This window comes from Oryzias latipes, chromosome 15 (genome assembly GCF_053564925.1).
Source record: "Oryzias latipes strain Hd-rR chromosome 15, Olatipes_Hd-rR_3.1".
NCBI classification, from domain to species: Eukaryota; Metazoa; Chordata; class Actinopteri; order Beloniformes; family Adrianichthyidae; genus Oryzias; species Oryzias latipes.
The window spans coordinates 27,424,215-27,451,574 of NC_136251.1; the positions used below are offsets into that span (position 1 = coordinate 27,424,215).

The 27,360-nt window shown below is 41.1% G+C and overlaps 1 protein-coding gene across 4 annotated transcripts; it reads left to right on the plus strand.

Annotated features, from left to right (window-relative positions):
• On the plus strand, positions 1–26,540 carry map3k4 (mitogen-activated protein kinase kinase kinase 4). Of its 4 annotated transcripts, none has more exons than XM_023963251.2 (27): positions 1–296; positions 7,169–7,359; positions 9,136–10,550; positions 10,787–11,047; positions 12,445–12,597; positions 13,596–13,753; positions 14,327–14,443; positions 14,524–14,623; positions 14,760–14,843; positions 14,916–15,185; positions 15,262–15,411; positions 16,127–16,288; positions 16,377–16,510; positions 18,180–18,258; positions 18,356–18,434; positions 18,757–18,859; positions 19,170–19,292; positions 20,612–20,706; positions 20,809–20,889; positions 20,971–21,162; positions 21,242–21,312; positions 21,403–21,519; positions 21,604–21,763; positions 21,857–21,979; positions 23,246–23,352; positions 23,899–24,078; positions 25,650–26,540. In XM_023963251.2, exons 1-27 carry the CDS (start codon positions 262–264, stop codon positions 25,668–25,670), a joined length of 4,761 nt encoding a protein of 1,586 aa, XP_023819019.1. In that variant the 5' UTR covers positions 1–261; the 3' UTR covers positions 25,671–26,540. The 4 variants fall into 4 exon arrangements, with proteins under 4 accessions (XP_023819019.1, XP_023819020.1, XP_078788163.1 ...); XM_078932037.1 differs by lacking the exon at positions 1–296 and adding an exon at positions 351–531; XM_023963252.2 differs by lacking the exon at positions 19,170–19,292 and having other exon boundaries at positions 4–296.
• The last annotated feature ends 820 nt before the right edge of the window (positions 26,541–27,360 follow it).

The following is a 27,360-nucleotide window of genomic DNA, read 5'->3' on the forward strand; positions in this document are numbered from 1 at the left end:
TTCTTACAACAGACGCTGACCCACTCGGGCTTCCGTAGTAATGAAAGGCTGTGGCGCTCCTCCACAATGAACGTTGGAAAGATGGCGACGGCATACGCACTGGCGAGAGTCAACCGTGCCGGCGGATAGAAAGAGTTTTCCAGGAGGGAATTACCAACCCCTTTTTGCAAGGACTTAGCAGTGCAAAGTGTGTCTGATATCGCTTAGAAATGGTGTAGCTTATGCACAACTAGCAAACAGAAGCCGCTGTTTTGTTTAGCCATGGAGCCTCCGGATCGCAACGAGCCCAGCAGCAGGTACGCGAATATCTTCAACTCGCCTTGCCAAATAGGGATCTGCGCTCGGGACCATGGGAGCGCTCGAGCACCAACTTCCTGTCAAATAGTGGTGCGCTTGCAGTTATTGCATTTAGGGAGTTGCAAACTTTTTTGAAGGAATCTTTTTCAATGGTCTTGTTTTTTATTTTTTATTTTTTCGTTTGCCTTTAAGTTCCCAGAGGGAGGAAAGAAAAATGTTTAACTGAACAATAAGGTAACATGACGAAGAAAATATCGGCTGCAACAGCGTAACATGTCAGTTAGCCACCGTCCACTTGACAGTTTATTGTTCACCGCGAATTCAGAAACTAACTAAAAGAGCTGCATTTGGATTATTTTTTGCAAAAATGACTAAAAGGAAGTTGCTATTGTTGATTTTCTTCCAGCTCTGGAGAATATGCATTTATCTCAGCTGCCAATTATATCAATAACTTCGCTACTAGTACAGCTAGCATGTTTGCCGCACTGTTTGTCTCGAGTTTTGATGTTTTCAGCTACACTTGTTGTTGGCTTTTTTCCCTCCTTAAATTTGCATCAGAAATGTTTGCGGCCACGCTCAGAAATGCTCCAAATGCGCAGCTGTAAATGTTTCTTTGGACTGTAGCGTCGGGAGAGCGTGTGCTTGTTGTTCCTGTACTATGGCTCTCTACGGACAAGTTAATGATCAATTCTGCATTCCAGTGTGCACACTTTCTTTGGCGATTATTTGTTATAAGTGCGCATCCTGGGAAGGGAAAACAGAAAATGCTGCAGTGTTTGTCCCTGACCGCTGGCGACAGACCCTCGGGAATCCGCTGTTATGATTGTTATGTCTCTACCCCTCCACTCCCTTTCGTCCACAAGCAGTTGTTTGTCTGCAGTAACTTTGTGAGCATTTATCACGCTGGATCAGCTTCTGTCATCCTGCTTTTGAGCGAACAAATATTCCTCATAATGATCGAGTACAAGTCTGTTGTTGTTGTTGCCTCTATAGGATCGAAGTTGATACACAAACAGGACTTGTGCAACATTGCTGCAGCTGATGCTATTGCTGCTGGACATGCAACTGCTCCAGGAATCCCATCAATGTACTTTAACTTTGCATTTGCAGCATTTCTGGGTGCGGATACAAAGAAGCCCTGCAAAAAATGCATCACATTGCGACAGCAGCATGACATGCATTTGAGAGATGCAATAATCAGCAGACATTTGACTAACTGATTGCATTGGTGAGCATGCAATACTATTTTAAGAAAGAGGAGTTATGCGCAGCTTGAAGGCCAACTATATTTGCAAGTACAGATGCCTTTTGTCAATAAGGCCTCTTTCTCTGTGCACTTTTGAAGACGTTGTGGCTCTCCAGCATTCCAGAGTTATCAGGATGTGGTGCACCGTGTGCTGCAGATTGCTGCCTTGAGCCCTGGATGCACTCGCCGGGTAAAACTCATTACTGCCAGCAGTTCAGGCTGCAGAATACAGATGGACTGGCCTCTAGCATTTCCTAACTGCATCGTGTCTCTGCATCCACACCTGCTTCAGAGAGAGACTCTGGTGTTCTCACATTCTGTCTCTCTCATCTGCCGTTTCCTTTGAAACAATGGCATCTCTGTATCTACTAAAATGTGGCAGCTGATGCTACGGAGGTTGTGGAAGACGATTAGTGATAAGGACACACAGAAATCAGGGAGTTAGGTGTCGGAGAATTACATGTCTACTTGACTTGACATTTTATGATGTGCATGGCTGCAAAACAAAGTGCAAGTTGCAATGGAATAAAGGGTTACTTATGATTCCACAGTTTCAGATTGGGTTTAAAGCTGACAGCTGCCCTCTGACTTAAGTGGTATAAGGTAAATAATATGTTTTACCTTTAAACCTGTGATGCACCAACAGAACTTGCATACATGAGGCTTTGTTTATAGCTTGTGGCCTTTAGTTATTAACCTTAGGATTTATAGTAATGTGTAGAAATGTGCTTCAGAATAGTTTGATGTTCCTAGTTAAATGTGCAAAACTAAAAGACACGTTTTGCGGGTAAAGTGAGTGCTCGAACTCTGCAGAATCAAAATCATCTGTTGCACATACACGTTTTAGACTGCAGAGTTGCACGTCAGGGGGGTCTGGGAGGTCCGATACTGGCAAAGTGACACACTGTTCCAGAGAATGGGTGTGGTCAAATATGCTGTGTTCATTGTTTTCTGAATTGTGTCAGAGTATGATTCAAAAATGGAACTGTGCTTCAGCCCCGCGTGTTTACTTCACTCGAGCTATGGCCCAGAGATTTGGCTTGTTTAGTTAAGCATTATATATACGAGAGAAGCTGTGATTAAACAAATGTTTTTGTCTAATGTGTAGGCTGAAATTGGTTGCTAGAAGGCACATAGGGGGATAGCTAAATTAAACTGTTCTCCTAGAAAGCTCTAGTTTTGCCAGCATGAGCTAATTATAGCAAAGTGTGCTTTTACAAAGACCTTGCCCCCTTCTCCCTTTAAACAAAACAAAACAAAAAAAACCCTTTAGCTCAGGCATTGTGAGTAAGTGTGCTCACCAACCAGCTGTGAGGTATTCATCTGTGGGCCTCACGGGCCACGTGTCACAACATTACAAAAGCCTGCCCGTTGCCGGTACAATAGTGTGGATGGCTGGTGTCAAAGGTCAGACCCCCCCTGATTTCGGTAGCCCTTGGTATCTGTGGCTATACAGAAAAGACTTTCGATTTTGTGTCTTATTCTCTAGTGGCTCCAGCATTCCTCTGGCCTTTATTGGAGCCCCAATGAGCCATCCGATGAGCCATTGAGAGCAGCCAGACACCATCTGCAGTGATAATTCACTGGTGGCTGCCAGCAGAAGCAGCTTGAGGACCGTAGTGGGGCTGTGGTTAACTTCCCCGTGCAGCCAGGGAGTACCTTTCAGAAAAAGAAACACAAAAGAGTTCTGAAGAATAATCTGCACAGGCTTTAGTGCAGCAGAAATGTCCCATAGCAACCAAACAAACAACTGTCAGCGATTCCGTCACTGGTTCTGCTTTCATTCCTGAGTGGTTTAGTCGTGCTGTTATGTGCAGACCAAAGCCTTTCCCAAACTTTGTCTCATTCCCTTCATGTCATATTAGTGCTCAAACACTTATCAGTCATGCATGAGTTGTTGTGCATGACTGATAAGTCACTATTATGCATATGACAGGCGCCATGTGGGTAATTAGTCTGAAATAGTTAGAATTTTTTTTTTTTTTTTTTGCTTTGGATGCTGTTGTTAACTTTAAAATTGCAAAATTAAATGTGCAATTTCTTAATGCTGTGTCGTAACACCAAATTGCTTACTGGGCTGTCTCGTGCCTTCAAACCGAAAGGTCACTGCAAGATCGTCTGCCTGCAGAAACAATGCTGATCAGAATCCGAATCAGCTTTATGTGCATGTACAAGGAATCTGGCTTTGGTGTCTTGTGCTCTCATGCAAACCTGCAAGGTATAAAAAGGTGTAAAGGAGTAAGACCAAAAAGGATAATAAAAAAAAAAAGTAATAAAAGGTTCATATAGGAATACATAACTAAATAAACATGCAACAGTGTGACAGTGTCTATGATTGATGACCTTCGTTTAAGAAAAGTTTATATTGAATCCACCTGACGTTTTTGTTCTTTTACAACTGCTGTGGTTCAAAAATCGTATTTGTAACGTGTTCTTTTAGCATTCTTCTCATGATAGAGGGCACGTATAAAGAAAATTGAGCTTAAAATCGCATTTCTGAGTATTTCTTTATTTAAATCGTTATGAATCAGGAGCAGACGAAAAAACGCCGTCAGATCGTATTTGTGACCACGAAAATATGCTCCCTGCTCCGCTCCGTTCTGATGGATCCACTTGTTGACGACTAGATCCATGCACATCTTCTTTTCCTCGTCTGAGCTGGCATCTGCTGCTCACCTCCTGTATCGCTCGCCATTTTTTTGAACTGGTAACATTAGATTGGGGGTATGGGGGGCTGCAAGCTAACAGGAGAGCCCATAATCAGAGAGCTTGCAGCATTGGGGATGGCAAGGAAGCGGGCGGGGTTGCCAACAGCCCCGTCCATCAACAACTCAAGCAAATGTCTTAAAACCTACTGCAGAAACTATGTCCTAGAAAATGACAGTTTTTTTTATTTGGGCTAAAAAAGGCTTATCTTAAAGAAGTTAATGTGCTGTGCTTTTTAACTCTGCATTGCTTTAATTGTCATTAGATTTATAGTCGATCGTCTTTTAATCGTTGCCCAGTAGTCTTCTAATTCTGATTATGCTATTTCTAGCCAAAATCCAAAAACCTGTGTCGTAATTTCTGCAAAGCTGCAGTAATTCATTAGAAATCCTCTTCTTGAGTTGTGGGCGGGGCCATAGGGATGGTGTAAGCCCGCCAACACTTCCCATCATTCATTTTTTTTACACTCTCTCCCGCTAGCTTACAACTTAACTCAATGCCAACCTAACATTAGCGGTGCAACAAAAATGGTGAGCAATATCGGAGCTATCCAGCTCTAGAGTTTTGATCCAGATTCCAGCTCAGACGAGGAAAACAAAGACGTTCATGGATCTACCGGTAATCGTCTACGAGTGGATGCATCAGAATGGAGCAGAGCAAAGAGCTTGTGGCCTGCCAACTGTTGCTTCTATGTCAAAATCAGCAGGCATTTTTTTGTCTGCTCCCGATTCACGACAGTTTGAATAAATAACCCAACAAACACCCAGAAATGCAATTTTTAAGCCTCATTTTCTTAATATATGTCCTCCAAACACACAAGAATTCCAATCTACATATCTTGCGATGTATCTGTGCAAATGGCAAATAAACCTCTACTCTACTCTCCATCATCAGAAAAATGCCACAGGAACATGTCAAAAACACTAAAACCATCATTTTCATCACAGTGAGTCTTAAAGGAGGAAAAATGATCCAATTTGACACAAATTCCCTTCATTTAACTCAACATCTTTAAAGATAACATACAACAATCTTGCCTTTAGTTTAGATATTTCACACAGACTCGTGATATCAACGTCTTACACGGGATCTCACGATTCAAAACAGAGCCTCGTGTTTTATCATTTGGCACTGATGAGCTGTTTTTTCCCTTTCTTCTTTTACAGACGTTTGGAATGGCATGAAACGGTTGGATAATTGCTTACACTTGTTTTAAACGAGCACAGTTGATATGAAAGCAGTTCAGCATTTGCACTGGGGAAAGCATAAATCTAAGCAATGCTTCAACAAAGAGTTGGCTGCTTTTTAAAAAAGACAGTTTAATGATTAAGGAGCAGCAGGTGCGACGGTTTACTTTATCCTCCCAAAGCAAAGACACTCCAGCCCAGGCTTTTTCAAGTCAGGTTTGAGTGTTTTTCCCCTCGTCGCTCTCGTCAACTACAGTGATGATCATAATGAATTAAGTGTAGGAGCAGAGGAAGTGAGCATGCTCAGTTATGTGCTTCGCGTCCCTGTGGTGCTGCCATGAAGTGGTGGCATGTTCATACTCCTGCTTGAGGACAGCTGGTTGGGATGGAGCAGCTTGCAATTCAACGAGGGGGAATATATGGATAATGAGTGGATTGATGGTTTATCAGTGAAAACAAGGACTAACTGGCTAATTGTTTGGTTTCTGATCCCTGAATGCAGGTATTCTGTTTGACTAAGCTTTGATGACAGGTTTTTATGAATGTTAAACACAATTTTTAGACAAGAAATATATATTTATGGTATGCAATCTAAAATTTCTTGTAGTTTATGAGTTATAAGAGACATGTATTGCATATATAACTGGATAGATTCAGTATCTAATCAATACATAACAAATGTAGACATATGCATGTGCAGGAATCAGCAGCAGGTGTCTGTCTCCTTGCATGTCTTGATTCTCCAGCTGCTCCCAGACTGTGCAGCATTGAGAGGGATTCTGCTTTGGGGCAGATGGGGCTGTTGAATCTGGACACTCGCTCACTGGGGCCTCTTGAAAAGCTGGGGCTGATTTTCCAGATTAAACGGACTCCCCTGCACACCCACCCTCCCCAGGGACAGTCCGGGTCCAGCCCCGCTTCTTTAAAGTCGTCTACTCTGTCCAGCAGGCACGTGTTAGACAATGCCTTTCAGTCAGATGATGAATGAAGGGACACATGGCAGCCAGTATAGATATCACAAATTTTCCTTCCTTTTGTCATCCATTTCTTTTCTTCCTTTTTCTGTTTCTGTGAGCGGGGTCAGACCTTCTAACCCTTCAGAAAAGGCATTTTGGAACAAAGCTCAGACATCCGTGCTTCTTTGGTTTCGTTCTTCTTCACTTTTCCCCCATGTATGTTTAAAAGAAAAAGAGATTGAAGCCTTGTGGTTCTTCCTCCTACATATGTTTGACAAAAATGCTGTTTTATATTATTCGTTATCCACTTCAAGTATGTTAGGGTTGTTTGCGTTTGGTCTGGCCCCTTTCTCCATTCCCTCTGCAGTGACAGACTTCTCCTTGTAATCCTGACTCAAGCTGTGTGGTTGATGACTTAGCAGTCATAGTTAATTTGAGTCACTATGGACCCCTTTGGGTGAGCTATTATTTTCACCAGAGGTTATTATCAGGCATCAGGGCGGCTTTAGTCACACAGACTGTTGCTGCTGTACATTTAAGACTTAAAAATCAGGTGATCTGTCAGTCTAAAAGCAGCACCAGTTGCACTTTGGCAACCTGTTTGCCTTGCATCAGAAGAGATTTGTTATGGATACAAACAATCCTGCATGTTCTGACCTTCTTCACACTTTTTAGGTTTCCCTTTTATACATATATAAAACTGTGGTCTCTGTTAATCAGTGCAACGCCACTAACTTACATGCTCCCTGTCTGGCTTTGTCATACGATGTTAACAGGCAGGCCAAGCCAGCGGAAGATACATCTCAACAGAACTCCGAGTTGAATGAATCCTGGGAATCTCCTAGTGAGGATGACCTGCCTGTGTACAGCACATCGCCTCCATATAACTCCCGTCAGAATAAGCGAAAGTCTGGCAAACATCAGAAGAGCAGTCAGTCGAGGGGTTCTGGTCGGTCTCCCAACAAAGGTAAGGCCTTAAGCGCGACAGCCCTTAAAGGTAGTAATGGAAACCTGTATGAAATATCAAGGTTATAGACCGCTCTGTGAGCCCCTTAGAGTGAAAAGATTCATGTACGGTTTTCTGCCGGCTTTGGGCTCAGGTTTGGGCACGTGACATTTTCAGTGAGTCGATTGAAGGGTAGAGCAGTAAATCCAATAAAAATGGCTGCTTGATGCGAGGATTTTCTTCCTAAACATCCGTCCGTTTTCATAACCGGCTGTTGGGTTTGGGCACATGTGTCAACCTCAAGACCCGGGGGCCAAATGTGGCCCGCCATGTCATTTTATGTGGCCCGCGAGAGCATAAAAGTTTTTAATTTCTTAGAAATACAATTTTTCTTTAGTTGATTACATATTATTTATGTGTAGTTGCGGTAATTATTCAATGTTTGGAGGTCTTATGTGTGTATGCAGACAAAAAGTTGCACAAGACTGTGTAATACATGTTCTTTCTAGCTCAGTTTTACGTTGTTTGTCTTTATTCACTTGTACAGTTTGATCCTTCATTAATGGAGTTATGTAGGTTTTATTAAGCGGACAAAATTTCAAAGGATTTATGCTAGAGTAACAAGTAAAAATATGTTTTTTATGCAACTGTAATTGTCCCTTTAAAAAGTTATAATAAATAAATTAGTTATTTAACATTAAGGAGTAGTTGCATTTATTTTTCATCACATTTAGTTACATGGATAAGTTGTATTTGGCCCTTTGAGAACAGCAGCTATGCTGATGTGGCCCTCGGTGAAACTGAGTTTGACCCCCCTGGGTTAGGGGATCCTGTCTAGGGATACACCCCAGACAGGTCGCCAGCAATCGAGCCCGTTACGACGACACCCGCGGCCTGGCTGGACCTTGGGAAGCGACGTTTGCTAGCTCCATCTCTGTGGGCTCTGCGACAGGCTGGCGACCTGTCCAGGGTGTGCCCCCTCTTCGCCCAGCAGTAACCGGGACCAGCAACTCAGCATAGCGAGTTGTGGCCAACAGTGGCCACGATCGCTTCTGATGATGTTTATCTTATTTTCATTGAGGCAATAATTAAAATACACCCCAGTTGTATTCAGATTTTCCCACTTTAATGCTCAAACTTGGGCCACAGACGGTATTGTTTAAAACGCTGCAGGACTGAAGTGCACTGGGAGAGACTCTGAAGCATCTGGTGAACCCAGGCACAGCGACATGTTTGCGGTGTCTCTGTTAAGCTTCCCAAAACTTATAAACCCAAGCTACTCGTCTTGTTTTCCATGATGTGGCAACGAATAAAGTCCAGGAAAACGATGGCGGTCGCTCCGCGGCCTGGGCGGCGTTTGTAGTTTGGACCCTTAGGTACAGGTGCATGTGGCATTTGCATACCGTCAATAACAAACCAGCGCGGGCATCCTACTAATAGCTAGAGTGTGGCCTTAGTGCAGCATCTCCCATACGTCATAACTGTGTGTAACTTACTACGTACAAGTACACCCACCAAACATACAAAAATGGTACGTTCCAGTTCTTGGAGTTCCCTTAAGTTGGCCGTAAGAGCGTCAAGGAAACTCCAAGACACACCCATGCTCCCCTTTAGATGCAGCCACTCCTCTCTGTGACTCTCCATCGGTGTAGACATCACAAAAACCCGCATTACCCGGATGAGTCAACCCCCCGCACAGGTGCATGTGACGTAGGCTAAAGATAAATGTACTTTTGGAAAATGTTAACTTGCACTAAGTTTAATTCTGCCTTTTTTTTCTTTTTTTTTTTTTTGCAGATTCCAGTCCATCTGTCCAGAAACAGACGCCCAAGCTAACAGAGACCAGTGAGGAGCCCAACTACAAACAGGGAAAAAAGCATCGGGCCACTTTGCGTTCTACTGAGAGAGACCACAAGAAGACCTTTGAAGGCTCTTTCATGCTGGATCCCCTTTCAAAGTCGGGCCATTTTAGTTCCATCAACATGGATCCCCGGAAGCATTACTTGAGTTTGGGCTGCAGCAGCTGCAAACTTCCTGTTACTGTGCCTCATATGGCCCGGACCCACCGTCAAACGTCCCGGACTGACTGTCCCGCTGATCGGCTCAAGTTCTTTGAAACTCTGCGGTTGCTGCTCAAGCTCACATCTATGTCCTCCAAGAGGAAAGAGAAGGAGCAAAGAGGCTTAGAAAACATGGCCTTTATGGGCCACAACAATGAGGTCATTTGGCTGGAGCTGCAGGCATGGCATGCACGCCGCTCCACCAATGACCAAGACCTTTTCCTTTTTACTGCCCGCCAAGCTATCCCTGACATCATCAGTGAAGTGCTGCACTTTAAGGTCAACTATGCCGGCCTCAGAGGGGCTCAGTCTGCAGGGTCTCACACAATCAAGGGGAACTGTCAGAGTGTCCCGGATCTTCTCCCTGGTGAGGACAGGGAGATTGCTGTAGCTCAGACTAACCACTGTGGAGTAGATTCTTGGGGTTTTAATGCCTGCCCTTCAACAACCATGAATGCAGCAGAGCCTTTGGGCTCAGGAGCTGATTACAGGGAAAACCTTCAGCGCCAGCGACTGGCCTTCGAGCAAGTTAAGCGGGTTATAGAACTCTTGGAGGACGTCGAAGCTTTATACCCCTCATTGCAGGCTCTACAGAAGGACTATGAAAAGTATGCTGCTCGAGACTTCCAAGGCAGGGTGCAGGCACTCTGTTTGTGGCTTAATATCACCCAGGACCTTAATCAGAAGCTGCGTGTAATGGCCACGGTGCTGGGCCTTCACGATCTCTCTCGCATTGGTTGGCCCGTCTTTGAGATCCCCTCCCCTCGCTGTTCTCACGGAAATGAAGAAGCAGAAACGGAAGAAGATGAGAACGACTCCACGGCCACTTTCACACCTGAAAGTGACGGCGAGGACCGAGACGTCGAGGAGGTTGAGGCAGACGTTGCACAGGGAGATTTGTCTCCCGTCCTGACTCCAAAATTTGCTCGATTATTGTCAGGAGACGAGTTTCTCCCGACCGCAGCTTCGGGAAATCCTGAAGCGACTGCGGGATGTGAAGCACTGTGTCCCACAGCCATTTACAGGCCGTTTGTGGATAAAGCTCTGAAACAGATGGGACTGCGTAAACTGATCCTCAGACTGCACAAACTAATGGACCGCTCTCTTCAGAGAGCCAGAGCAGCTCTGCTGCAGCAGATTCCTGCTCTGGAAGTAAGACTCAAACACTCAGTTAGCAGGTTATTTTAGATCATCCTGCTGTGAGCAGCTGTTTGAATGAATGCCAGAGAATATGTGTTCATTTGAATTTTATTCAGCTTCCAGTGAGAGGAAGACATCTCTTAAATATTAAATAATTCTTTTGTGTTTTATGGAGTCAATATTGTTTTAGTGGCAGACGGAAAAAGCGAGCAGAAACTCCAAGCTAACTCTCATTTTTATCTCTGCAGTTTGCTGACTTTCCAGATCCCATGCTGTACAGCGATTACTTGCCGGAGCTGTCTCGTCATGTGTCCTATAGCGATCCCACTGATCCAGAGCAAGGAGTGGATCAGGTGTCCAGGGAGGACTTGCTGGACATGGATCTCCCGTCCTTTCGTCCAGCATTCCTGGTGCTGTGCCGAGTCCTCCTCAATGTCATTCACGAATGCCTTAAACTAAGACTTGAACAGAGACCTGCTGGGGATCCGTCTCTGCTCAGTATAAAACAGGTAAGCAGCTCATCAAAGTCTTCATTTTTTTGGTTTCTTTGCACGTAATTAATCAGATTATTAGGCTGCAGGTGATCCATTTTTCCATCTCATGTTTGCTTTAATGTCTACTTCTTTAGTCAAGTAACAGTTTGCTTACTTAAGATTAGTATTTGACTTTAAATAACTTTATTTTCCAAAGAAAATTCATGGCTGTTGCAGTAACCAATTAGTAGGGCTTTGGATCGTTACTTAGGCGGCGATTCACTAATCGACATCAACGATTCACAGATCAAACCACAATTCTCACTTTCCATTATGTTTAAATGGTTTCATTATGCATTTCTCTATACGTAATGTACAAAAATTAATATAAAATCTATTTAAACACCATTTTTTTACAAAAGTTTTGAAGGAAATAAATGTATTACATGTAATGTACAGTTCCAGTAGATACATAAAAATTATGTCACTTTATGTAAGCTGACAACAGTGTTTACAACAGACATGTTTTATAAACCGACTTTTTTTCCCATCTTCAGTGAAAATGTCAGAACTACAAAACTTTAGATGAACATTTTGCAGATGTGTTCTGGTGCGGACTATCAGCCACGCTAGCATACACTCAAATTACGTCAAAAATCTGATCATGAGATTTTAAAGACCCTATTCGATTAAATTATAGATAGATAGATAGATAGAAAGATAGATATGATCTTGTGGCATTTTTCCAAAAGATTAAGAACACATGTAGAGAATATTAAGCCTTAAATAAGATTTCTGAGTATTTCTTTTTTCAAATCGTGAATGAGGAGCAGATGATAAAAGGTCTATTGAAAAAGATCATATTTGTGACATAAAAAATATGCTGGATATTCCAGAAGCTCCCTGTTCCTCTCCATTTTATTCAACCACTTACAGACAACAAACACAATTGTTGTTTTTTCTCGTCTGACTTGGCATTTGGCTCAAAACTGTATGGCTGGATAGCACTGATATTATTATATTACATTTCTGTTGCACTGGTAATGTTGTGAGAGGCTTTAAGCACTTAAGGGCTTTATTTCACAAAAATTAACTTCTGTCAATTGTTTTTTCATCTATGAACAACACTTGAGTGTTTTACTTAGAAAATGAGAACCTTCACCTACACTTAAGACTAAATATCTGTGGTTTAAGTGTATATACCTAAAATCCAGCATTATGTAGATTTAGAGCGATAATGAAGTACGTTTTTTTCTTCTATCCTTTACTGTATTTATAGATTTGCTCGCAAATCGGCTATCACGCACGTCATCGATATTTGCCCTCTGTTATTGTAGAACAGATTCTGAATATCCGAGTATTCGGATACTCGTTACAGCCCTACCCCTCGGTGCGTAGAATTGCCCTGACATGTATTGTTTGTCCCTCTGCAGTTGGTGCGTGAATGTAAAGAGGTTCTGAAAGGTGGCCTTCTGATGAAGCAGTATTATCAGTTCATGCTCCGAGGGGTGGCCACTGATGCTCAAGGCTTACAAACCAGTGCCAGCATAGATGAATTTGAAGAGGACCTTCACAAGATGTTGGTGGTAAGTCCTGCAACCGTCTCCACACCATTTAGATCAAGTTAACAAACCTAACAGAAGCAGTGAAATGGAAAGAAAAAGAAAAAGTTTAATTTTAAATGTATGGAGGATGAAGTGTACGTGCAATTTTGATGTAATCGCCATGTTTACTCTCACTAATTTCTGTTTGGGGTTGCAACTAAAAACATATCTTTTTAAAATAATTTCTGTGTTTTATCGTGTTTTACTGTGAAACACTTTGTAATTTTTATCTTGATAGGTGCTCTTCAAATAAAGTTTATTATTATCAACTGTTTGGTAAAGACGGAGGTCACCCTGGGCAGGTCGCCAGTCTATCAATATGGTCAAAATAAGAATCAGAAACAATCGCTTGGGGGAAAAAAGGATAACCTTGTGAATTAGTGGCACAGCAGACAGGCAGACTAGCTGACAGCATCTTATCTGGTGAGCCCAAGACAGCTTTGTCTTCTCCACTATCAGGATTCAAAGAAACTCGCACAACACTGATAAGTAATCATGACGAAGAATGATATACAAGAGACAGGAAGAGAGATTAGAATTCAGGGAGAGGTGATGGACTGTTCTTTGATTTCCAACAAAATCCACACAAGAGCTGGTCAGTTCATTTCCTGCACCGTGGTGACTTTCTGCAGCAGGGAGGTGGGAATGTTGGAGAACCTGAATCCCATACAGATAAGATGCCTGACATAACATCCAGACTTTGATGGATGCAGTCTGAAGCCTTCAGGCCTCAGAGTTGGTAGTTGGAAACCATGATGCAGCAGCTCGCGTTCACACCAGCCTGTTTTTACTAATCCAACACAACCCTGGATCTACATCATCCAGAGCTCCATCATTCCCAAATGTATATGTTGTGGAAAATCACTAAATAACTTCACACTTTCACAGAAATGTGAAAGTGTTGAGCAAGTTTATCATTGCTAAGTGTTAAAACTCTGAGTTGCACGCAAAAAGGAATCAAATTTCTGCTGTTTTTGTAGGTTTATTTTGAGTATATGCGCAGTTGGATCAAAATGCTGCAGCAGTTGCCTCAGGCGTCTCACAGCCTAAAGAATCTGTTGGAGGAGGAATGGAACTTCACCAAGGTCATCACCCCTTACATTCGTGGAGGGGAAGCCCAGTCCGGGGAACTCTTCTGGTGAGTTTTCCTGAATGTGTTTTTGATGGACTCATTGTCTGGAGTGGATCTGAGGCGATTTAAAAGGAGAAAATAAGTGGTATTATGTGGCACATACAGGATGTATCACTATACGTTGATATATACAATGGGGCAAAAAAGTACCGTATTTAGTCCGACGCCAATTGTTTTAATAGGAAAATTTCCAAGTTGGTGTATAATAAAATTGACTGGAAATATTTTTATTTTCTGGTAGTCAGAAAGGATGTGATGTTAATTCTAAACTAAAATAATTATAAGCTTAGTCTTGCTAGTGTTACATTGAAACTCATTTTTTAATCACTAAAATAATATACCACACTTCCAATCATCCACTGAAATATGAAAGCTTTTTTCCTTTAAATCATAATGTTCATGTTATGCTATATTTGAGTTCTAAATTACTAAAAGAAGAACAGTGGAGTTAAAAAATAAAAATTAAATAGAACAAGCATGAATTAGATTGAAAGACTGAGCTTTTCTTCCAAGGAAAAGCAAAAATGATTTACTTTAATGTGTTTCTAATGCAAAACTGAAATTGTCTTTGCTTTATAGTAACATTGCTGGAATGCTACTGGAATCCACTGGAGAGTTTCTTGATGCTGGACTGCAAAAAAGTGGCAATGAATTTTGGGAAAGTGCCGATGACAGCACAGCCTCCGATGAAATCAGGTGAAGTGAGGTTTTGAAATGATGGCAGATGGTTTTTCCCCCTCTAGTGGCAGTCTCTGAACATGACCTTTCCTCCCTAGACGGTCAGTAATTGAGACAAGCCGGTCACTCAAAGAATTGTTCCACGAGGCCAGAGAAAGAGCGTCTAAGGCCCTGGGCTTTGCCAAAATGCTCCGCAAGGCAAGTTGAAAAAGATTTTTAAACACTCTCAGTATAAGTCTGTGATCTGATAAGGTTTAGAGTTTATTTAGCCCAGTTTTGTCTGAGTTTTAAACTTCTGGCTCTGTGTTGACGACTTCTTCTTCCTCCTCTGCAGGACCTGGAAGTTGCTGCTGATTTTAGTATCACTAGTGGGGTGACTTGCCTCCTTGAGGCCCTGAAAAAGAGGAACTATGTCAAGGTGTGCTTGTATAAGCTAATTTTGTAAGTTTTTTTGTGTTCAAGTTATTTATGTGTCTTTTTACTCTCCCAGGTTCAGATTCCTGGCTTGGAGGAACTCCAAGTTTTTGTGCCTTGTGGTTTGTTAGATCAGCGTCCCCTCATCCTGCAGCTGCTGAATGCTGCTGCTGGGAACGACTGCTCCAAAGAGCATGATGAAATTACGGAGGACGATGCTTACCTGCTCATGAGCAAACATGGAGCCGGGGACTTCAGTAGCGACTCCGAATGGGCTCAGTGGAATGGAGAAGTTTTAAAACTGGTCCCTCAAATGGAAACCGTCGACACGTTGAGGGCAATAAAGGTTTCTAAACGCGTTCAGATCTGGGTTACTGTGCGTCTCTGCGTTTTGTCAACACCTTTTTTTTTTTGCCTTTCAGGTGGAGAACATGCTCCTAGTGGTGATGCAGTCGGCTCACCTGGTGGCCCAGAGGAAAGCTTTTCAGCAGTCCATGGAGGATGTGCTCACCCTCTGCCGGGAGCAGACATCCAGTCAGCCTCTCATCGCAAGCGCTTTGGAAGATCTCAAGGTACCCCCTATAACAGCAGACTGCTGCAAAAACGCTAATGCATTTCCGTGTCCTACTTTTAAAATCTGCTTCTTCTGCAGCTGTTAACCTGAATTTCCACTCTACATTAATGGTGCTTGGAAAAAAAAAGAGTTTGCCATATCTAGGCCAAATCTGTGAGGTTTTGCCTCACGGGAAGTTGGTAGATGTTTATAGCTGTGAAATTAAAAGCAGCTACAACAGAAAAAAACTTTAGGGCCGCACGATATGAGGAAAACTCGCCATTTGCAAAATTAGTGATCAATAATGCGATACATGAACATGAACATGAACAAATAGCAAAACAACCAAAAACATAATTACCTTTTCACTGCAACAGTTTAATTTAAACAAGAGTCAACATACCTTAAATTATGCTCCAAATGACCCTCGTCTACATAGGAGGTGAACATCTAACATAAAAGGGCTCCATCTGATTGGTCAACAACCTGAAGGAGTTCATCCGATTGGTTAAATGGATAAAGCGATTTATTTGATGGGTTAAATACTTCAAGCTGCCATAAGATTGTTTTAGCACATTGTAGTAACCATTTATCTGAATTTTTGCCATCTATTGCAAAGCTTGATATCGCGATAACGCTAAATTTGCAATTTATTGTGCAGGCCTTCTAGACTTGTATGTTAAAACAAGGAAAACCGAGACATTTTTTCAACAATATTCTATTTTTTTTTGCAGAACAAGGCTCTCCAGCTATGCATAAAGATAAGCATGGCCATTGACCGAGTGGAGTACATGTTCACCACAGAGTTTGAGGCAGAAGTGGAGGAATCAGAGTCCGCCACTCTGCATCAGTACTACAGGGAAGCAATGATCCAGGGCTACAACTTTGCCTTTGAGGTAAAAGGTCTTCTGGTCATAACAAGCATCCACAGTAAGTGCCTCTCAAAGCCTCATGGGATGTGCTGCTGCTGTTTATTATTTACAGTACCATAAAGAGGTGGTGCGCCTCATGTCGGGGGAGTTCAGGCAGAGGATCGGGGAGCGCTACATCGCTTTTGCCCGCAAATGGATGACCTACGTCCTCACCAAATGTGAGAGCGGCAGAGGAACCAAACCCAGGTGAGAAGAAACGTTTACGTCGACAAACAAGAACGCTCATATATGGTCAATTTAGCAGAAGCTCACGTTGCTCTCTGTCGTTTGAAAATATTCATCAATTTGTAAAAGATTAGAATTAGTAAGATAAATTAGCCAAAAAATGCCCTCTTTATAGAAACAATCACAATTTCACATAGTAGTTGGCTTTTTTTTTTTTTTATTTCTCTTATGTTTTTATTGTTATCTTTTATTGCTTTATTTAAATTCAAACCATTGCTTGCCTTAAGTTAACATTAAACAACGAAGAGCAGGGATTCCCAATCTTTTTCAAACCATTGATCGGTTTCATGTCCGTCAATCTTTTAAGGATCGGCCTGTACAAGGCTGAAGTGCAGGCCAACATGACAACAATTCTGTTCATGCGAGGCTTATTATGGATTTTAAAGATGTGGGCGCTTTGGTAAAAACAAAATTGAACAGTTGTTCACCTTTCAGCTTATCCTATTAGCAAATCAGCTTTCACTGATTTGCACAGGTGGTTTGGCATAGTTTTTTTATGCCACATACAGCTCTGTAGTTTCAAGGCTCAGGGAGACCCAGATGGGTTTTATTATTTTTTTTGTTTTCTTGAACAGCCATCAGAACACCATCACACATTTGAAGTACAGTTATTCGCCAAAGTTGCGTTCCAAAAAGTAACTCGTTACAGTCATCTTCATTTTTGTTAGAATAATTCTAGATGTTTTTAAGTTGTAAAACTCCTCACTACACACTTTACCCACTTTTCTCAGACAGACATGAACATTTTTAAACTTTTTTTTTAACTCTGAAAGTTCACACCCTCATAAAACCCCCCCCAAAAAAACTGTTCCATAGAATGAAAGCAAAAATCATCTTTGCCAGCTGAATCCATTCTGCACTGGAGACACAGAACCGAACAGATTAATTGATAGTGATATAAAGACTGTGCTGAAGATGAAGCAAAATTGCAGCAAAAAAATCTGCAATACCGTGAAAGCTGAGCTGCGTTCTAGCTGTGGAAGAACTTTCTTATGTAACGGAGAGCATGTATGAGTTAGAATTTTGAATATCATCCAACTTCATGTGAAGCCTCATGGTTTCCGTACTCAAATCTTTCACTCATCCTGCTCTCCCACATTCTGCTTTAACTTTCTCTGAGCCTTTGCCTAAATGAAGTACAGATTTCTGTTTTGGATTTTTTTTTTTTAATAGTAAAGAAGGATTTTATTTTTATTAAAGACCAAAACCTTTCAGATGACATCATCTAAAGCTCATGCGTAAAATGTGACAGAAAGCGGACGCTGACAGATGGACTCTGAAACGCACATAGACAGTTTCAGCCGAATGCAATAAAGCCGCCTGAACAGTGTTTCTCAGCACAGATGGACAATCAGTCAGAACATACTGTGAAGGCAACCTTGTTCTACAGTTGACAAATCAAAGGACAATTGGACGGATTTGCCGAAGGAAAAGGTTTCTTCACTTCCTGCAAATGATTCATGTCGATTAGTGACGCCTACCTTTATCTGTTTATTATGAGGCTGTAATTCAAACAGCCTGGAAAGAACAGATTTCTGTCTCAGCAGCATTTTCTTTCTATTTTTGAGACTCCATTGGTTTTGTTTTTTAACAATGATTTGACGCACTGATCTGTCCTACGCCTCCGCAGGTGGGCGACTCAGGGTTTTGACTTTCTTCAGGCTATCGAGCCGGCCTTCATATCTGCATTACCAGAGGATGATTTCCTGGTAAAGTGGGATGTTTTCTTTCTTTTTTTTTTAAATGACACAGTGGTTATCCTTGGGTTAGGATCTTTCTGTTAAAGAAAGACATTTGTTTCTGCAGAACCTGCAAGCCCTGATGAATGAATGTATTGGGCATGTGATCGGAAAACCTCATAGTCCGGTTACCGCCCTTTACAACGGTAAGATGTTCGTATGCCAGTTTTCTCAAGTTTCCAGAGCTTAAACTGACTTATTTAATAAAATAAGCAATAAAATTAATGTTTTCGTGAAGACAATTAAGAAGAGTATTACCATATTTCCTGGAGTCGCACTTATGGGAGAAAAGTGCCACACATTTGAACAAATCCACCAAGCCCAGCGTGATGCTGCGTTCACACCAAACGCGTGTGGGAGGAGCTACCATCACGTTTTTAGCCTCATCACTACATGGAAGCATCGACAGTATATTTACAATGCATGGATGACATTGAGAGATCAGGTTGAAACTCTGTTTCTTTTCAGCTCCCAGGAACAGCCCTCGTCCTGTGAAGGTTCCTGCTCCTGTTCGTTGCTACAGTGACCCACCAAACCCTAATTCATTTATTCCAAACCCTGAAAGTTTTAGGTAGGGGCAACATTGTAAAAACCTCTGTCATTCTTCTCTATTCTGCTTGGCTTAGCTCTTTTGTTTTTGTTTTTTCATCTCTTTGTTCTTAAATTTAGCATATGTGATGGTGTGTTCTCACATATGCTATTGTCAGCAGATTTAAAAAAAAAAAACATTTCATTTTGTCCCCCCTTCATGTTTATAGCGTCTGGAATGAATGTGCACATCTGTTCCTCACCCAGCACGCTCGCATATCTACACACACATCCCACACAAACCATCTCGCCTCCTAAAGCGGTGCTGCTCAGTTTGTTTTTTCGCCACACAGCTCTCGAAGTCTCCCCTGCGATCTCCGGAACCAGCTGTTGCCCAGCGGCCCTCGCCCTGTTCCTCAGGGCCCAGGGGAGCACGGCAACGCCAAACCGCCCGGCAACAGCCCCAGTGACGTCAGGTAGCCCTGTCTTTAGAAACTCTTGGAGAAGATCTAGCATAAAGGAAATTGCCAACCCTAGCTCTTCAGAATTCTCTTATACAAGCTCAGTTTTCGAGGGCTTATGCACAAAGAAATGTTATTTTTTGCCTCTCCTAAAATATAATCTTTTAGTAATCAAAAAGATTATGCAGGATGTATGTTTGCCAAAGTTATTTGCATCAATTTCCCTTGCTGCCAAAGGCTTCAAATTTGCATAAACAAGATTCTTTAATAAAAGACATAATTTTCACCTCTGTTTTAATTAAAATGTGTCCTTTTCACTTTAGTTTAATCAGTTTATTTGCTTAGAACGGATGACCGATTTTTATAGAAATATAGAACATGAAATTCACCTCAGTTAAATCTGTTGAAGTTAAACCCAAATTTTTTAAATTCAATTTTTTAATTAAAAATATTACTTTCTATTAGTTTGCTTAATTTTATTTGCATAAAACTGATAACTCTTTGATATTTTGATAGAGAACATCAAATTCACCTCAGCTCAACTCCGCATAGTCATTAAAATAAAACAAATGTTCTTCTCTTATAGTTTCAGGAAAGCATCGGTAAGTCTGCAGGAAAAATCTCAGCTCACAAGTCCTGTTGCCAATCATGCTGGTGACTGTGATTGTTGACGGTGTGAAAGTGAACACTACTTTGCTGGCAGAATGGCTGTGATATTCTGCTTTTGAGCTTTCTCCCGCTCTACACGCCTCTTGCTCTGCGCTTCAGTGCTGTTAACATTTCCAGCATATTCCTGTTTGGTACTGAGACTCGTATTTGTTCTGCAAATATTTCATTTTGATGCATGGCAAGCTTCAAATGAAGTAACTGTTTTTTACTGAACTAATGTACTTTTTGTTCATTTGTAAATGCAATTTTATTTAAAACATAGTTTTCAGTCAATTTGATGTTTTGGAAATCTTTCCTAAATCATTGGAAAGAAAAAAAACGAAGTAATGTAACTTCCGCCGCTGTGCTTCATTGTAGGATGATGAGGGGCAGTATGATGAGGTTTTTAATGACTGGAAATTTACAAAAAACATCAAAAAACATTTTGTTGCTTATAACAAAGGGAGATTGTGGAGAAGAAATGATTTCAAATAAAAGAAATGGTTGAGAAGACGTTAAAATATATATATACTTCTGAAAGTATTGGCTTATTTAAGGCAATTTTTTCTTACATATTCTTTTCTTATATATTTATTTTTCTCAGTTGAACAAAATAATTGTTTTCAGAATGACCATATAAGCTAAAAAGAGACTGAATCAGAGCGTTCTGTCCTTACAAATTGAAGGATATCCAGTCTTCATGAGAATGACCGTCTGTCATCGGTTGCAGCAGAGTTCAGATCCCTTAGTCGTCACTCGAGCCCTACTGAGGACAGAGAAGGTGGGTGCATGTGGGGATCCGCAGGGTTTGTTACCCGTTTTAGCATATCGAACTTTTTACGTAACTTTTTTTCCTGATGGGTTAACGTTTTTTTTCCTTTAGAACCTTCATATCCTAAAATAGACCCAAACAATGCCTCACGCCGAAGCTGGGAACTCCGCAACTACATCGCACAATTGAAGGGTGAGCTCGCTGGACGATGAGCAAAACTCCGCCCACTAATCTAATGAATGGAATCCGACTAAAGCTGGTTTCTGTTTTCAGGCATCGCCGCGCAGCAGAACCCCATGGAGTCTGTCCGTTGCTCCATTCACAAGTTTGAGGAGAAACGGTACGCCATGATGAAGCAGCGCAACATCATTGGTCAAGTGTGTCACACGCCCAAGTCCTTCGACAATGTGATGCATGTCGGGCTCAGGAAGGTTACTTTCAAGTGGCAGAGAGGCAACAAGATAGGTATGACGGTGTAAAAACTTCTTCTAAAGTATTTTTTTCCTAAGGATGCATTCAGTCAGATCTTTGTGTGTGATATTAGGCGAAGGCCAGTATGGGAAGGTCTACACCTGCATTAACGTTGACACTGGAGAATTAATGGCCATGAAGGAGGTATGCAGCACAGGCAACTTTATTGAAGAAGTAGGAAAACAAAAAAATGTTACATGCTAAAGGAGGAAACATTTCCTCTCCTTTTTAAAGATCCGATTTCAGCCAAACGACCACAAAACCATCAAGGAGACCGCAGACGAGCTGAAAATCTTTGAGGGCATCAAACACCCCAACCTGGTGCGATATTTCGGAGTGGAGCTTCATCGGGTGAGATTCTGGAATTTTAGCATCAAATCAGCCAGCATGTGAGCTACAGAAGTACAGCACCGACGTGCATTTGCTCATTTCTAGGAGGAGATGTACATCTTCATGGAGTACTGTGATGAGGGCACTCTGGAGGAGGTGTCCAAGCTGGGGCTGCAGGAGCACGTCATCCGACTGTACAGCAAACAGATCACTACAGCCATCAATGTCCTCCATGAGCACGGCATTGTGCACCGGGACATTAAGGGTCAGTGGTGTGTGCTAGCTACATGCAAAAAAAAAGTATATATCTGCAATCAGAAGAAAGGCGTCCGTGACCAGGAACTGTGTTTTGGAACAGGAGCCAACATTTTCCTGACATCTTCAGGCCTGATTAAGCTGGGGGACTTTGGCTGCTCTGTGAAGTTAAGGAACAACACTCACACAATGCCAGGGGAGGTGAACAGCACGCTGGGAACAGCAGGTGGGAAAAGAAAAATGTTTTGTTTTTTACCATATTTAACAAGTTTCCTTTTTTATTTTCTGCTTTAGTGTACAAAAGTAAAGTTTTAACCACATTTATGAATATGTGTGCATATGCATTTATGCAGATTTCTTTTTAGGTGTTAGTAGTTTTTAGATACAAACCACATGTTGCAGTTCTATCAAAGACCACTGGAGGCAGTTTCCCAATAATTAAGTTGTTTTTTCAAAGTTTACACCAAAAATGATAAAGCTATCCAACCTCAGGCTTCGTTTTTAGAGGGCAGAATTCAACAGATGGTGTCAGAGTATCTGTCCAGTGTATGTTTGGTGAGCAAAAATAACTTAAGAGTTCATAACTTTCTTTTGGAGTCGGGATGCTTTGTTTGCACTGCGCATTAATATACTCTAGAGATGAAAAAAATAAAAAAATTGTCAAATTAATCTTTTAAAAAAACTGCAATAAGCAACAGATACAAATGCTTAAGAAGTATAATTGTATACATTTTTAAAGAGTTAGTTAGTCCTAAATTCCAGGTCCTTGTTGCTTCTTTTGTTTCCATTTTACTCCGACACGGTTTTCCGCATGGCTGAAACAGATCAGGACTTCTTGTCTCCACTGAAATAAAAACAAGTCTTTATTTTAAGAAATCATAAATTTATTACCTTTAGAGGTAGTTAACTCTTCTGTAGTTTTAAACTGATAATTATTTCAAAAATGTGGTTAGTAAATTGATTTAAAGAGATGTAAAAACATTACATTGAACATCTGGAAAGGTGTCATACCTTGGAGGGGCTTTCACCCGTTTAGCTGCTCAGTAATAAGTCAGTAGAAGGAGTAATTGCAATTTTAAGCAGAGCCTTCTTATTTTTGCCTTTTTGCGGTTTCATAGAAAAAGACTATAGACAGAAGAACTGCATTTAGTGATTCCTGCTGTACACATGTGTTTGTAGTTCTCCTCACAGATATGGGAAATAAAACAAAAATATTTATTTTATCTCTGGAGATAAAACCACAGGTCAAATTTTTTATTTTGTTTTCAAAAATGTTTTATTTGTTTTTGGGCTGCTGTTAATTGCTGCTACCCTAAATGAAGAAAACAAGCAAAAACGGCCAATAAATCTTTAAAAGCTCTTAAAAAAAACATAGCTATAATAAAGGAACGGTACATTTTTCCAAGTTTTTCCTGTTTTTCTAGGTTCTAGTTCTAGTTTTTGTGTGTGTGTGTTTCTTAATTTGTTAATTCCAGCTCATTTATCGTTTCAGCTTACATGGCTCCTGAAGTCATCACCAGAGCAAAGGGAGAAGGTCATGGACGAGCAGCTGACATCTGGAGTTTGGGCTGTGTCCTGATAGAAATGGTTACCGGAAAGGTGAGATGCAGAAGAAATGAAAAAATAAAACTATCTCCTACCACCCTGTACAGCAGATCAACTGCAGCCCCACACTGTGGTGGAAAAGAGTTTAACAGAAGGTTTGACACTGGTTGATCAGCATGTATGCTTTATGTATTTAATCATTACACACATTAGTGTTTAGCTGGTAGTTCTGTTATCACTGTAATATTTTGAAAGAAACACCTACAGTTTCTGCTGCAATTAAGAAATGAGTTTTATGCTATGTTCACACTGGGCTCGGAAACGCGTGTTCAAGCGACCACTTCCAACGAAAAGTCTATGTGAACTCGTGCATTGAGGTGTTGTTTCGAGTAGCAACAGTCCGCTGTGAACACCGTATGCTAAAAGTGTGTTCTAAATCCCCACGCTCGGCGCGTTCTTGAATGCACCACCCGTGCCCAGTGTGTACGTAGCTTCCCACTTAGCAATAAACTTGCTGTGTTCCTTCCTCATTAAAGAGGAAACGAATGAAAGCCAGAAGAAAGTGACTCACTCTGTGGCGGCGCTGATGTCTCTGTGCAGAGGCCCTGGCACGAGTACGAGCACAACTTTCAGATCATGTACAAAGTGGGCATGGGCCACAAACCCCCCATTCCTGAGAAGCTGAGCACAGAGGGGAAGGACTTCCTCTGCCACTGTCTGGAGAGTGAACCCAAACGCCGCTGGACTGCTAGCATGCTGCTGGACCACCCGTTTGTAAAGGTCAGACTCGGGCTTTGTCCAAATTCACTCACCATTAGTGCACCATATAGGGTGTTCGCCGTTTTGTCGAGGTTTCTGAATCCACAATTTCAATATGCAGTGTGCTGGAAATGTTCCCAGAAGTCTCTTTGCAGAACTGTTGTGCATCCACGCTGACTGGATTTGCGTATATAGACGATTACATGATTAAACGCTTTTTCAGTTGAAAAAAATTAGTTTTTAATTTATTCAGAAAAAGTAGTGAGCATTTGTCCACATTGCATTAAAATCCAGGGCGCTGGATGGTCCTGCACTCTAACCCCTAAAACTGTTTAAAACAGTGTTTTCGGGGTTAGATCGGGGGGGGTCTGCTTTGGCGCCACATGTGGCTCTTTTATCCCTCCATTGTGAAAATTAATATGTTTTAAATTTTTTATAATTTAATATAAGTAATTCAACCCATTCACAAACAGTTCAAGCACCGTATGTTTCACTCAATGAGGCTTCTGACTACGGTACCCATAATGCTCCAACAGTCCCTGATGTGGTGCAGCTTCGTCGATTACCAAAGTCTTTGAGCGCACAGTCAATTTTTGAAAAATATTAAACGCTTTTTAAGTTTCCACAAATACAGGTCAGGTTACTTGGTTTCCTCTGGTTTATTTTACAAATGTATATTTGAGGTGCACCAACAAAGGTCAAATAATGAGGAAAAAGATGATGAAAGATGAGTTTTTGGTGTTTATAACAGGTTCATGGGATATTTTTCTGATGATGCAGGACATATAGAAAGAAAACTAAGCTTAAAATTGCATTTCTGCAATTTATCAATATGTTTATAATCAGGAGCAGTCGAAAAAAATGAAAAAAGCTTGTAGGTTTGATGTAGAAGCTACAACGGCAAACTGAGAGCTCTCTGCTCCATTCCGACAATGCAGCAGACAAATAGATCCATGAACGTCTTTGTTTTCCTCATCTCAGCTGCAGTCTGGCTTAAGACTGTACTCATGGACGGCTCCAATATTGCTCGCCACTTTTGTTACACCGGTGATTTTAGGTTGGAGCTGTAAACTAGTGGGAGTGAGTGCAAACAGATGGATGATGGGAAGGGGTGGGCTTATGCTGCACCGGCGGTCCCGCCCATAACTCGGAGGCAAATTTCTTATAAACTACTGCCGTTCTGCAAAAACGACAAATTATATTTTGGATAAAACTGTAAAAAATAATAATTAAAAGACCAGCTTTTAAAATAGATCAAAAGATGATTTGAGTGGGACTTTTTTTTTTTTAAATTATGCATTTCATTTATAGAGGAAGTTAGGAACTGTTTTTTCTCTTTTATATTGTATTAAATCTAAAAAAATAATAGTTAATTTATATTTATCCTAATAGTAACAAAAGCAGTGCCGTGATGAGACTTTGCGTCTTTTACTGGGTTGTGGTCAGTCAGAAATGGACCCAGCTGAGTGTTGCAGACCCCGGGTTAGGCTGCAGTGAAGGAATTCAGACGTCGCCTCCCTGCGTTTCGTCATGGAAACCCCAGACTGTCCCATCGCTCCTGCATGTTCTCACAGCACTCTCCTCTGTTTCAGGTGTGCACAGATGAAGAGTGAAAGGCCTCTCCCTGTTAGCTCGTACGTTTACAGAACAAAGCACTACTGTACATACTGTTGGCTAAAGAAAGCTGAACTGTGGAGGAAGAGGAGGAGGAGGAAGAAGAGGAACAGCTGAAGGCACATGGAGTTAAACTGAGGAACTATTCAGATATCATTTCAGACGACAACTGGATCTATGGATTTTAGGATTGTGTCTCTATTATGACCACAGAGGAGAGCTGGGGTGACACTGTACATTCTGTAAGAATAGGATTGGCTTTAATTCCTGTATAAATGATATTGTAAAGTTAAAGTAATTATTGGCGCCTTTGCTTTTTCTTACTGGTGAAGAGACCTCTAAAAAGATGCTGAGGAAAACTTTTTTTTTTTTTAATGAACGGGAGGGAGAGGGAACGAAGATATCTATAGCACTTTCAAACTGCTCTCCCAAGGGGGCAGTTGATTAGATGTGGGCTGAATTTTTAGTTCAGTTATCCGACGAGGCTGAAAAGGGGGTGTGGTGAGCCTCAGTGAATGGAAGGAGGCGTCGGTTTACCTTAAAATGAAAAGCATCTGAATATTTAAATGCATTTATCACTTCCAACAAGCTCATAAACCTTAGAAGGATTTCCTTTCTTTTTTTTTTTTTTTTTTTTGCCTCCACTGAGGAGGAAAAAAAGTCAAGATGGAGCAATAGTCAAGTCTGCTGGTCACCAGTGAAGAGCTGCCCATGAGAGGGGCGGAGCCAAATGAGAGGAGAAACGGACCAGCTCTCCCTCCCTGCTGCTGAACACAACCAAACACACACTGACACACGTCTAGTCCTCTGCTGCTCTTACAGTGTTTGCTATGTACAAACAATATTAATAAACCAGACATTTTTTTAAAGCTTGCTTGTTTTGTTCTTTTTATGTCCGAGAATTCGAACACAGCTTTCTAATTATATTAAAATTAAAATATTTTTATAAAAAATAGAATTGAAAAATGCTCAAATCTAAATCAGGCCCAGATTAGATCAAAACAGAGAATTGATAATTTATGGATTTTTTTTCAAAATCTGCAAAAACAAATCTTAAAGACCCAATTTATCTAAAACTTTACTTTGCTTTCAAAGAGCCAGTCTTTAAATCTAAAATTTCTTGTTCTCCAAACAAGTAGTTTTTAGACTTGTCATTTCAGGTGAATTTTTTGTTTTTGTTTTGTTCCATTTGTGTTTGTTCAGCCACGCCAATGAACCAAAACCGGAGCCAAATTCTCTTGCACTAAACCACTTTGATAACAGTTTTTTTTCTTTTGAAGCAAATTCCTTTGTTATAAATAAAGGAACTCTCAAGACTTTTACACCTTATTCAGTCTACATGATCTTTACATCCATTATTTGAAATGTTTCCCGCATCTCAGTGTTGTTCTGTGGGACCCATATTTACTCTAAACATCAAGGTTCCAGTGACCTGATCCTTCAGATCACTTTCTGGAGCCAAAAAGAAAAAAATGTCAAAGCACCAGGAGTTTATCTAAGGCAGTGTTTTTCAACCTTTTCTGAGCCACGGCACACTTTAACCTTAAAAAAAATCCCGCGGCACACCAGCATCCAAAAATTAAAAAAGAAAGGAGAAACTCAGTCTGGATTGATCTAAATTTGATTGATCTAAGATTCTAAGACACACTTTTAAACTCAAGCTTTTCTTTATTAAATGGAAAAAGTTAA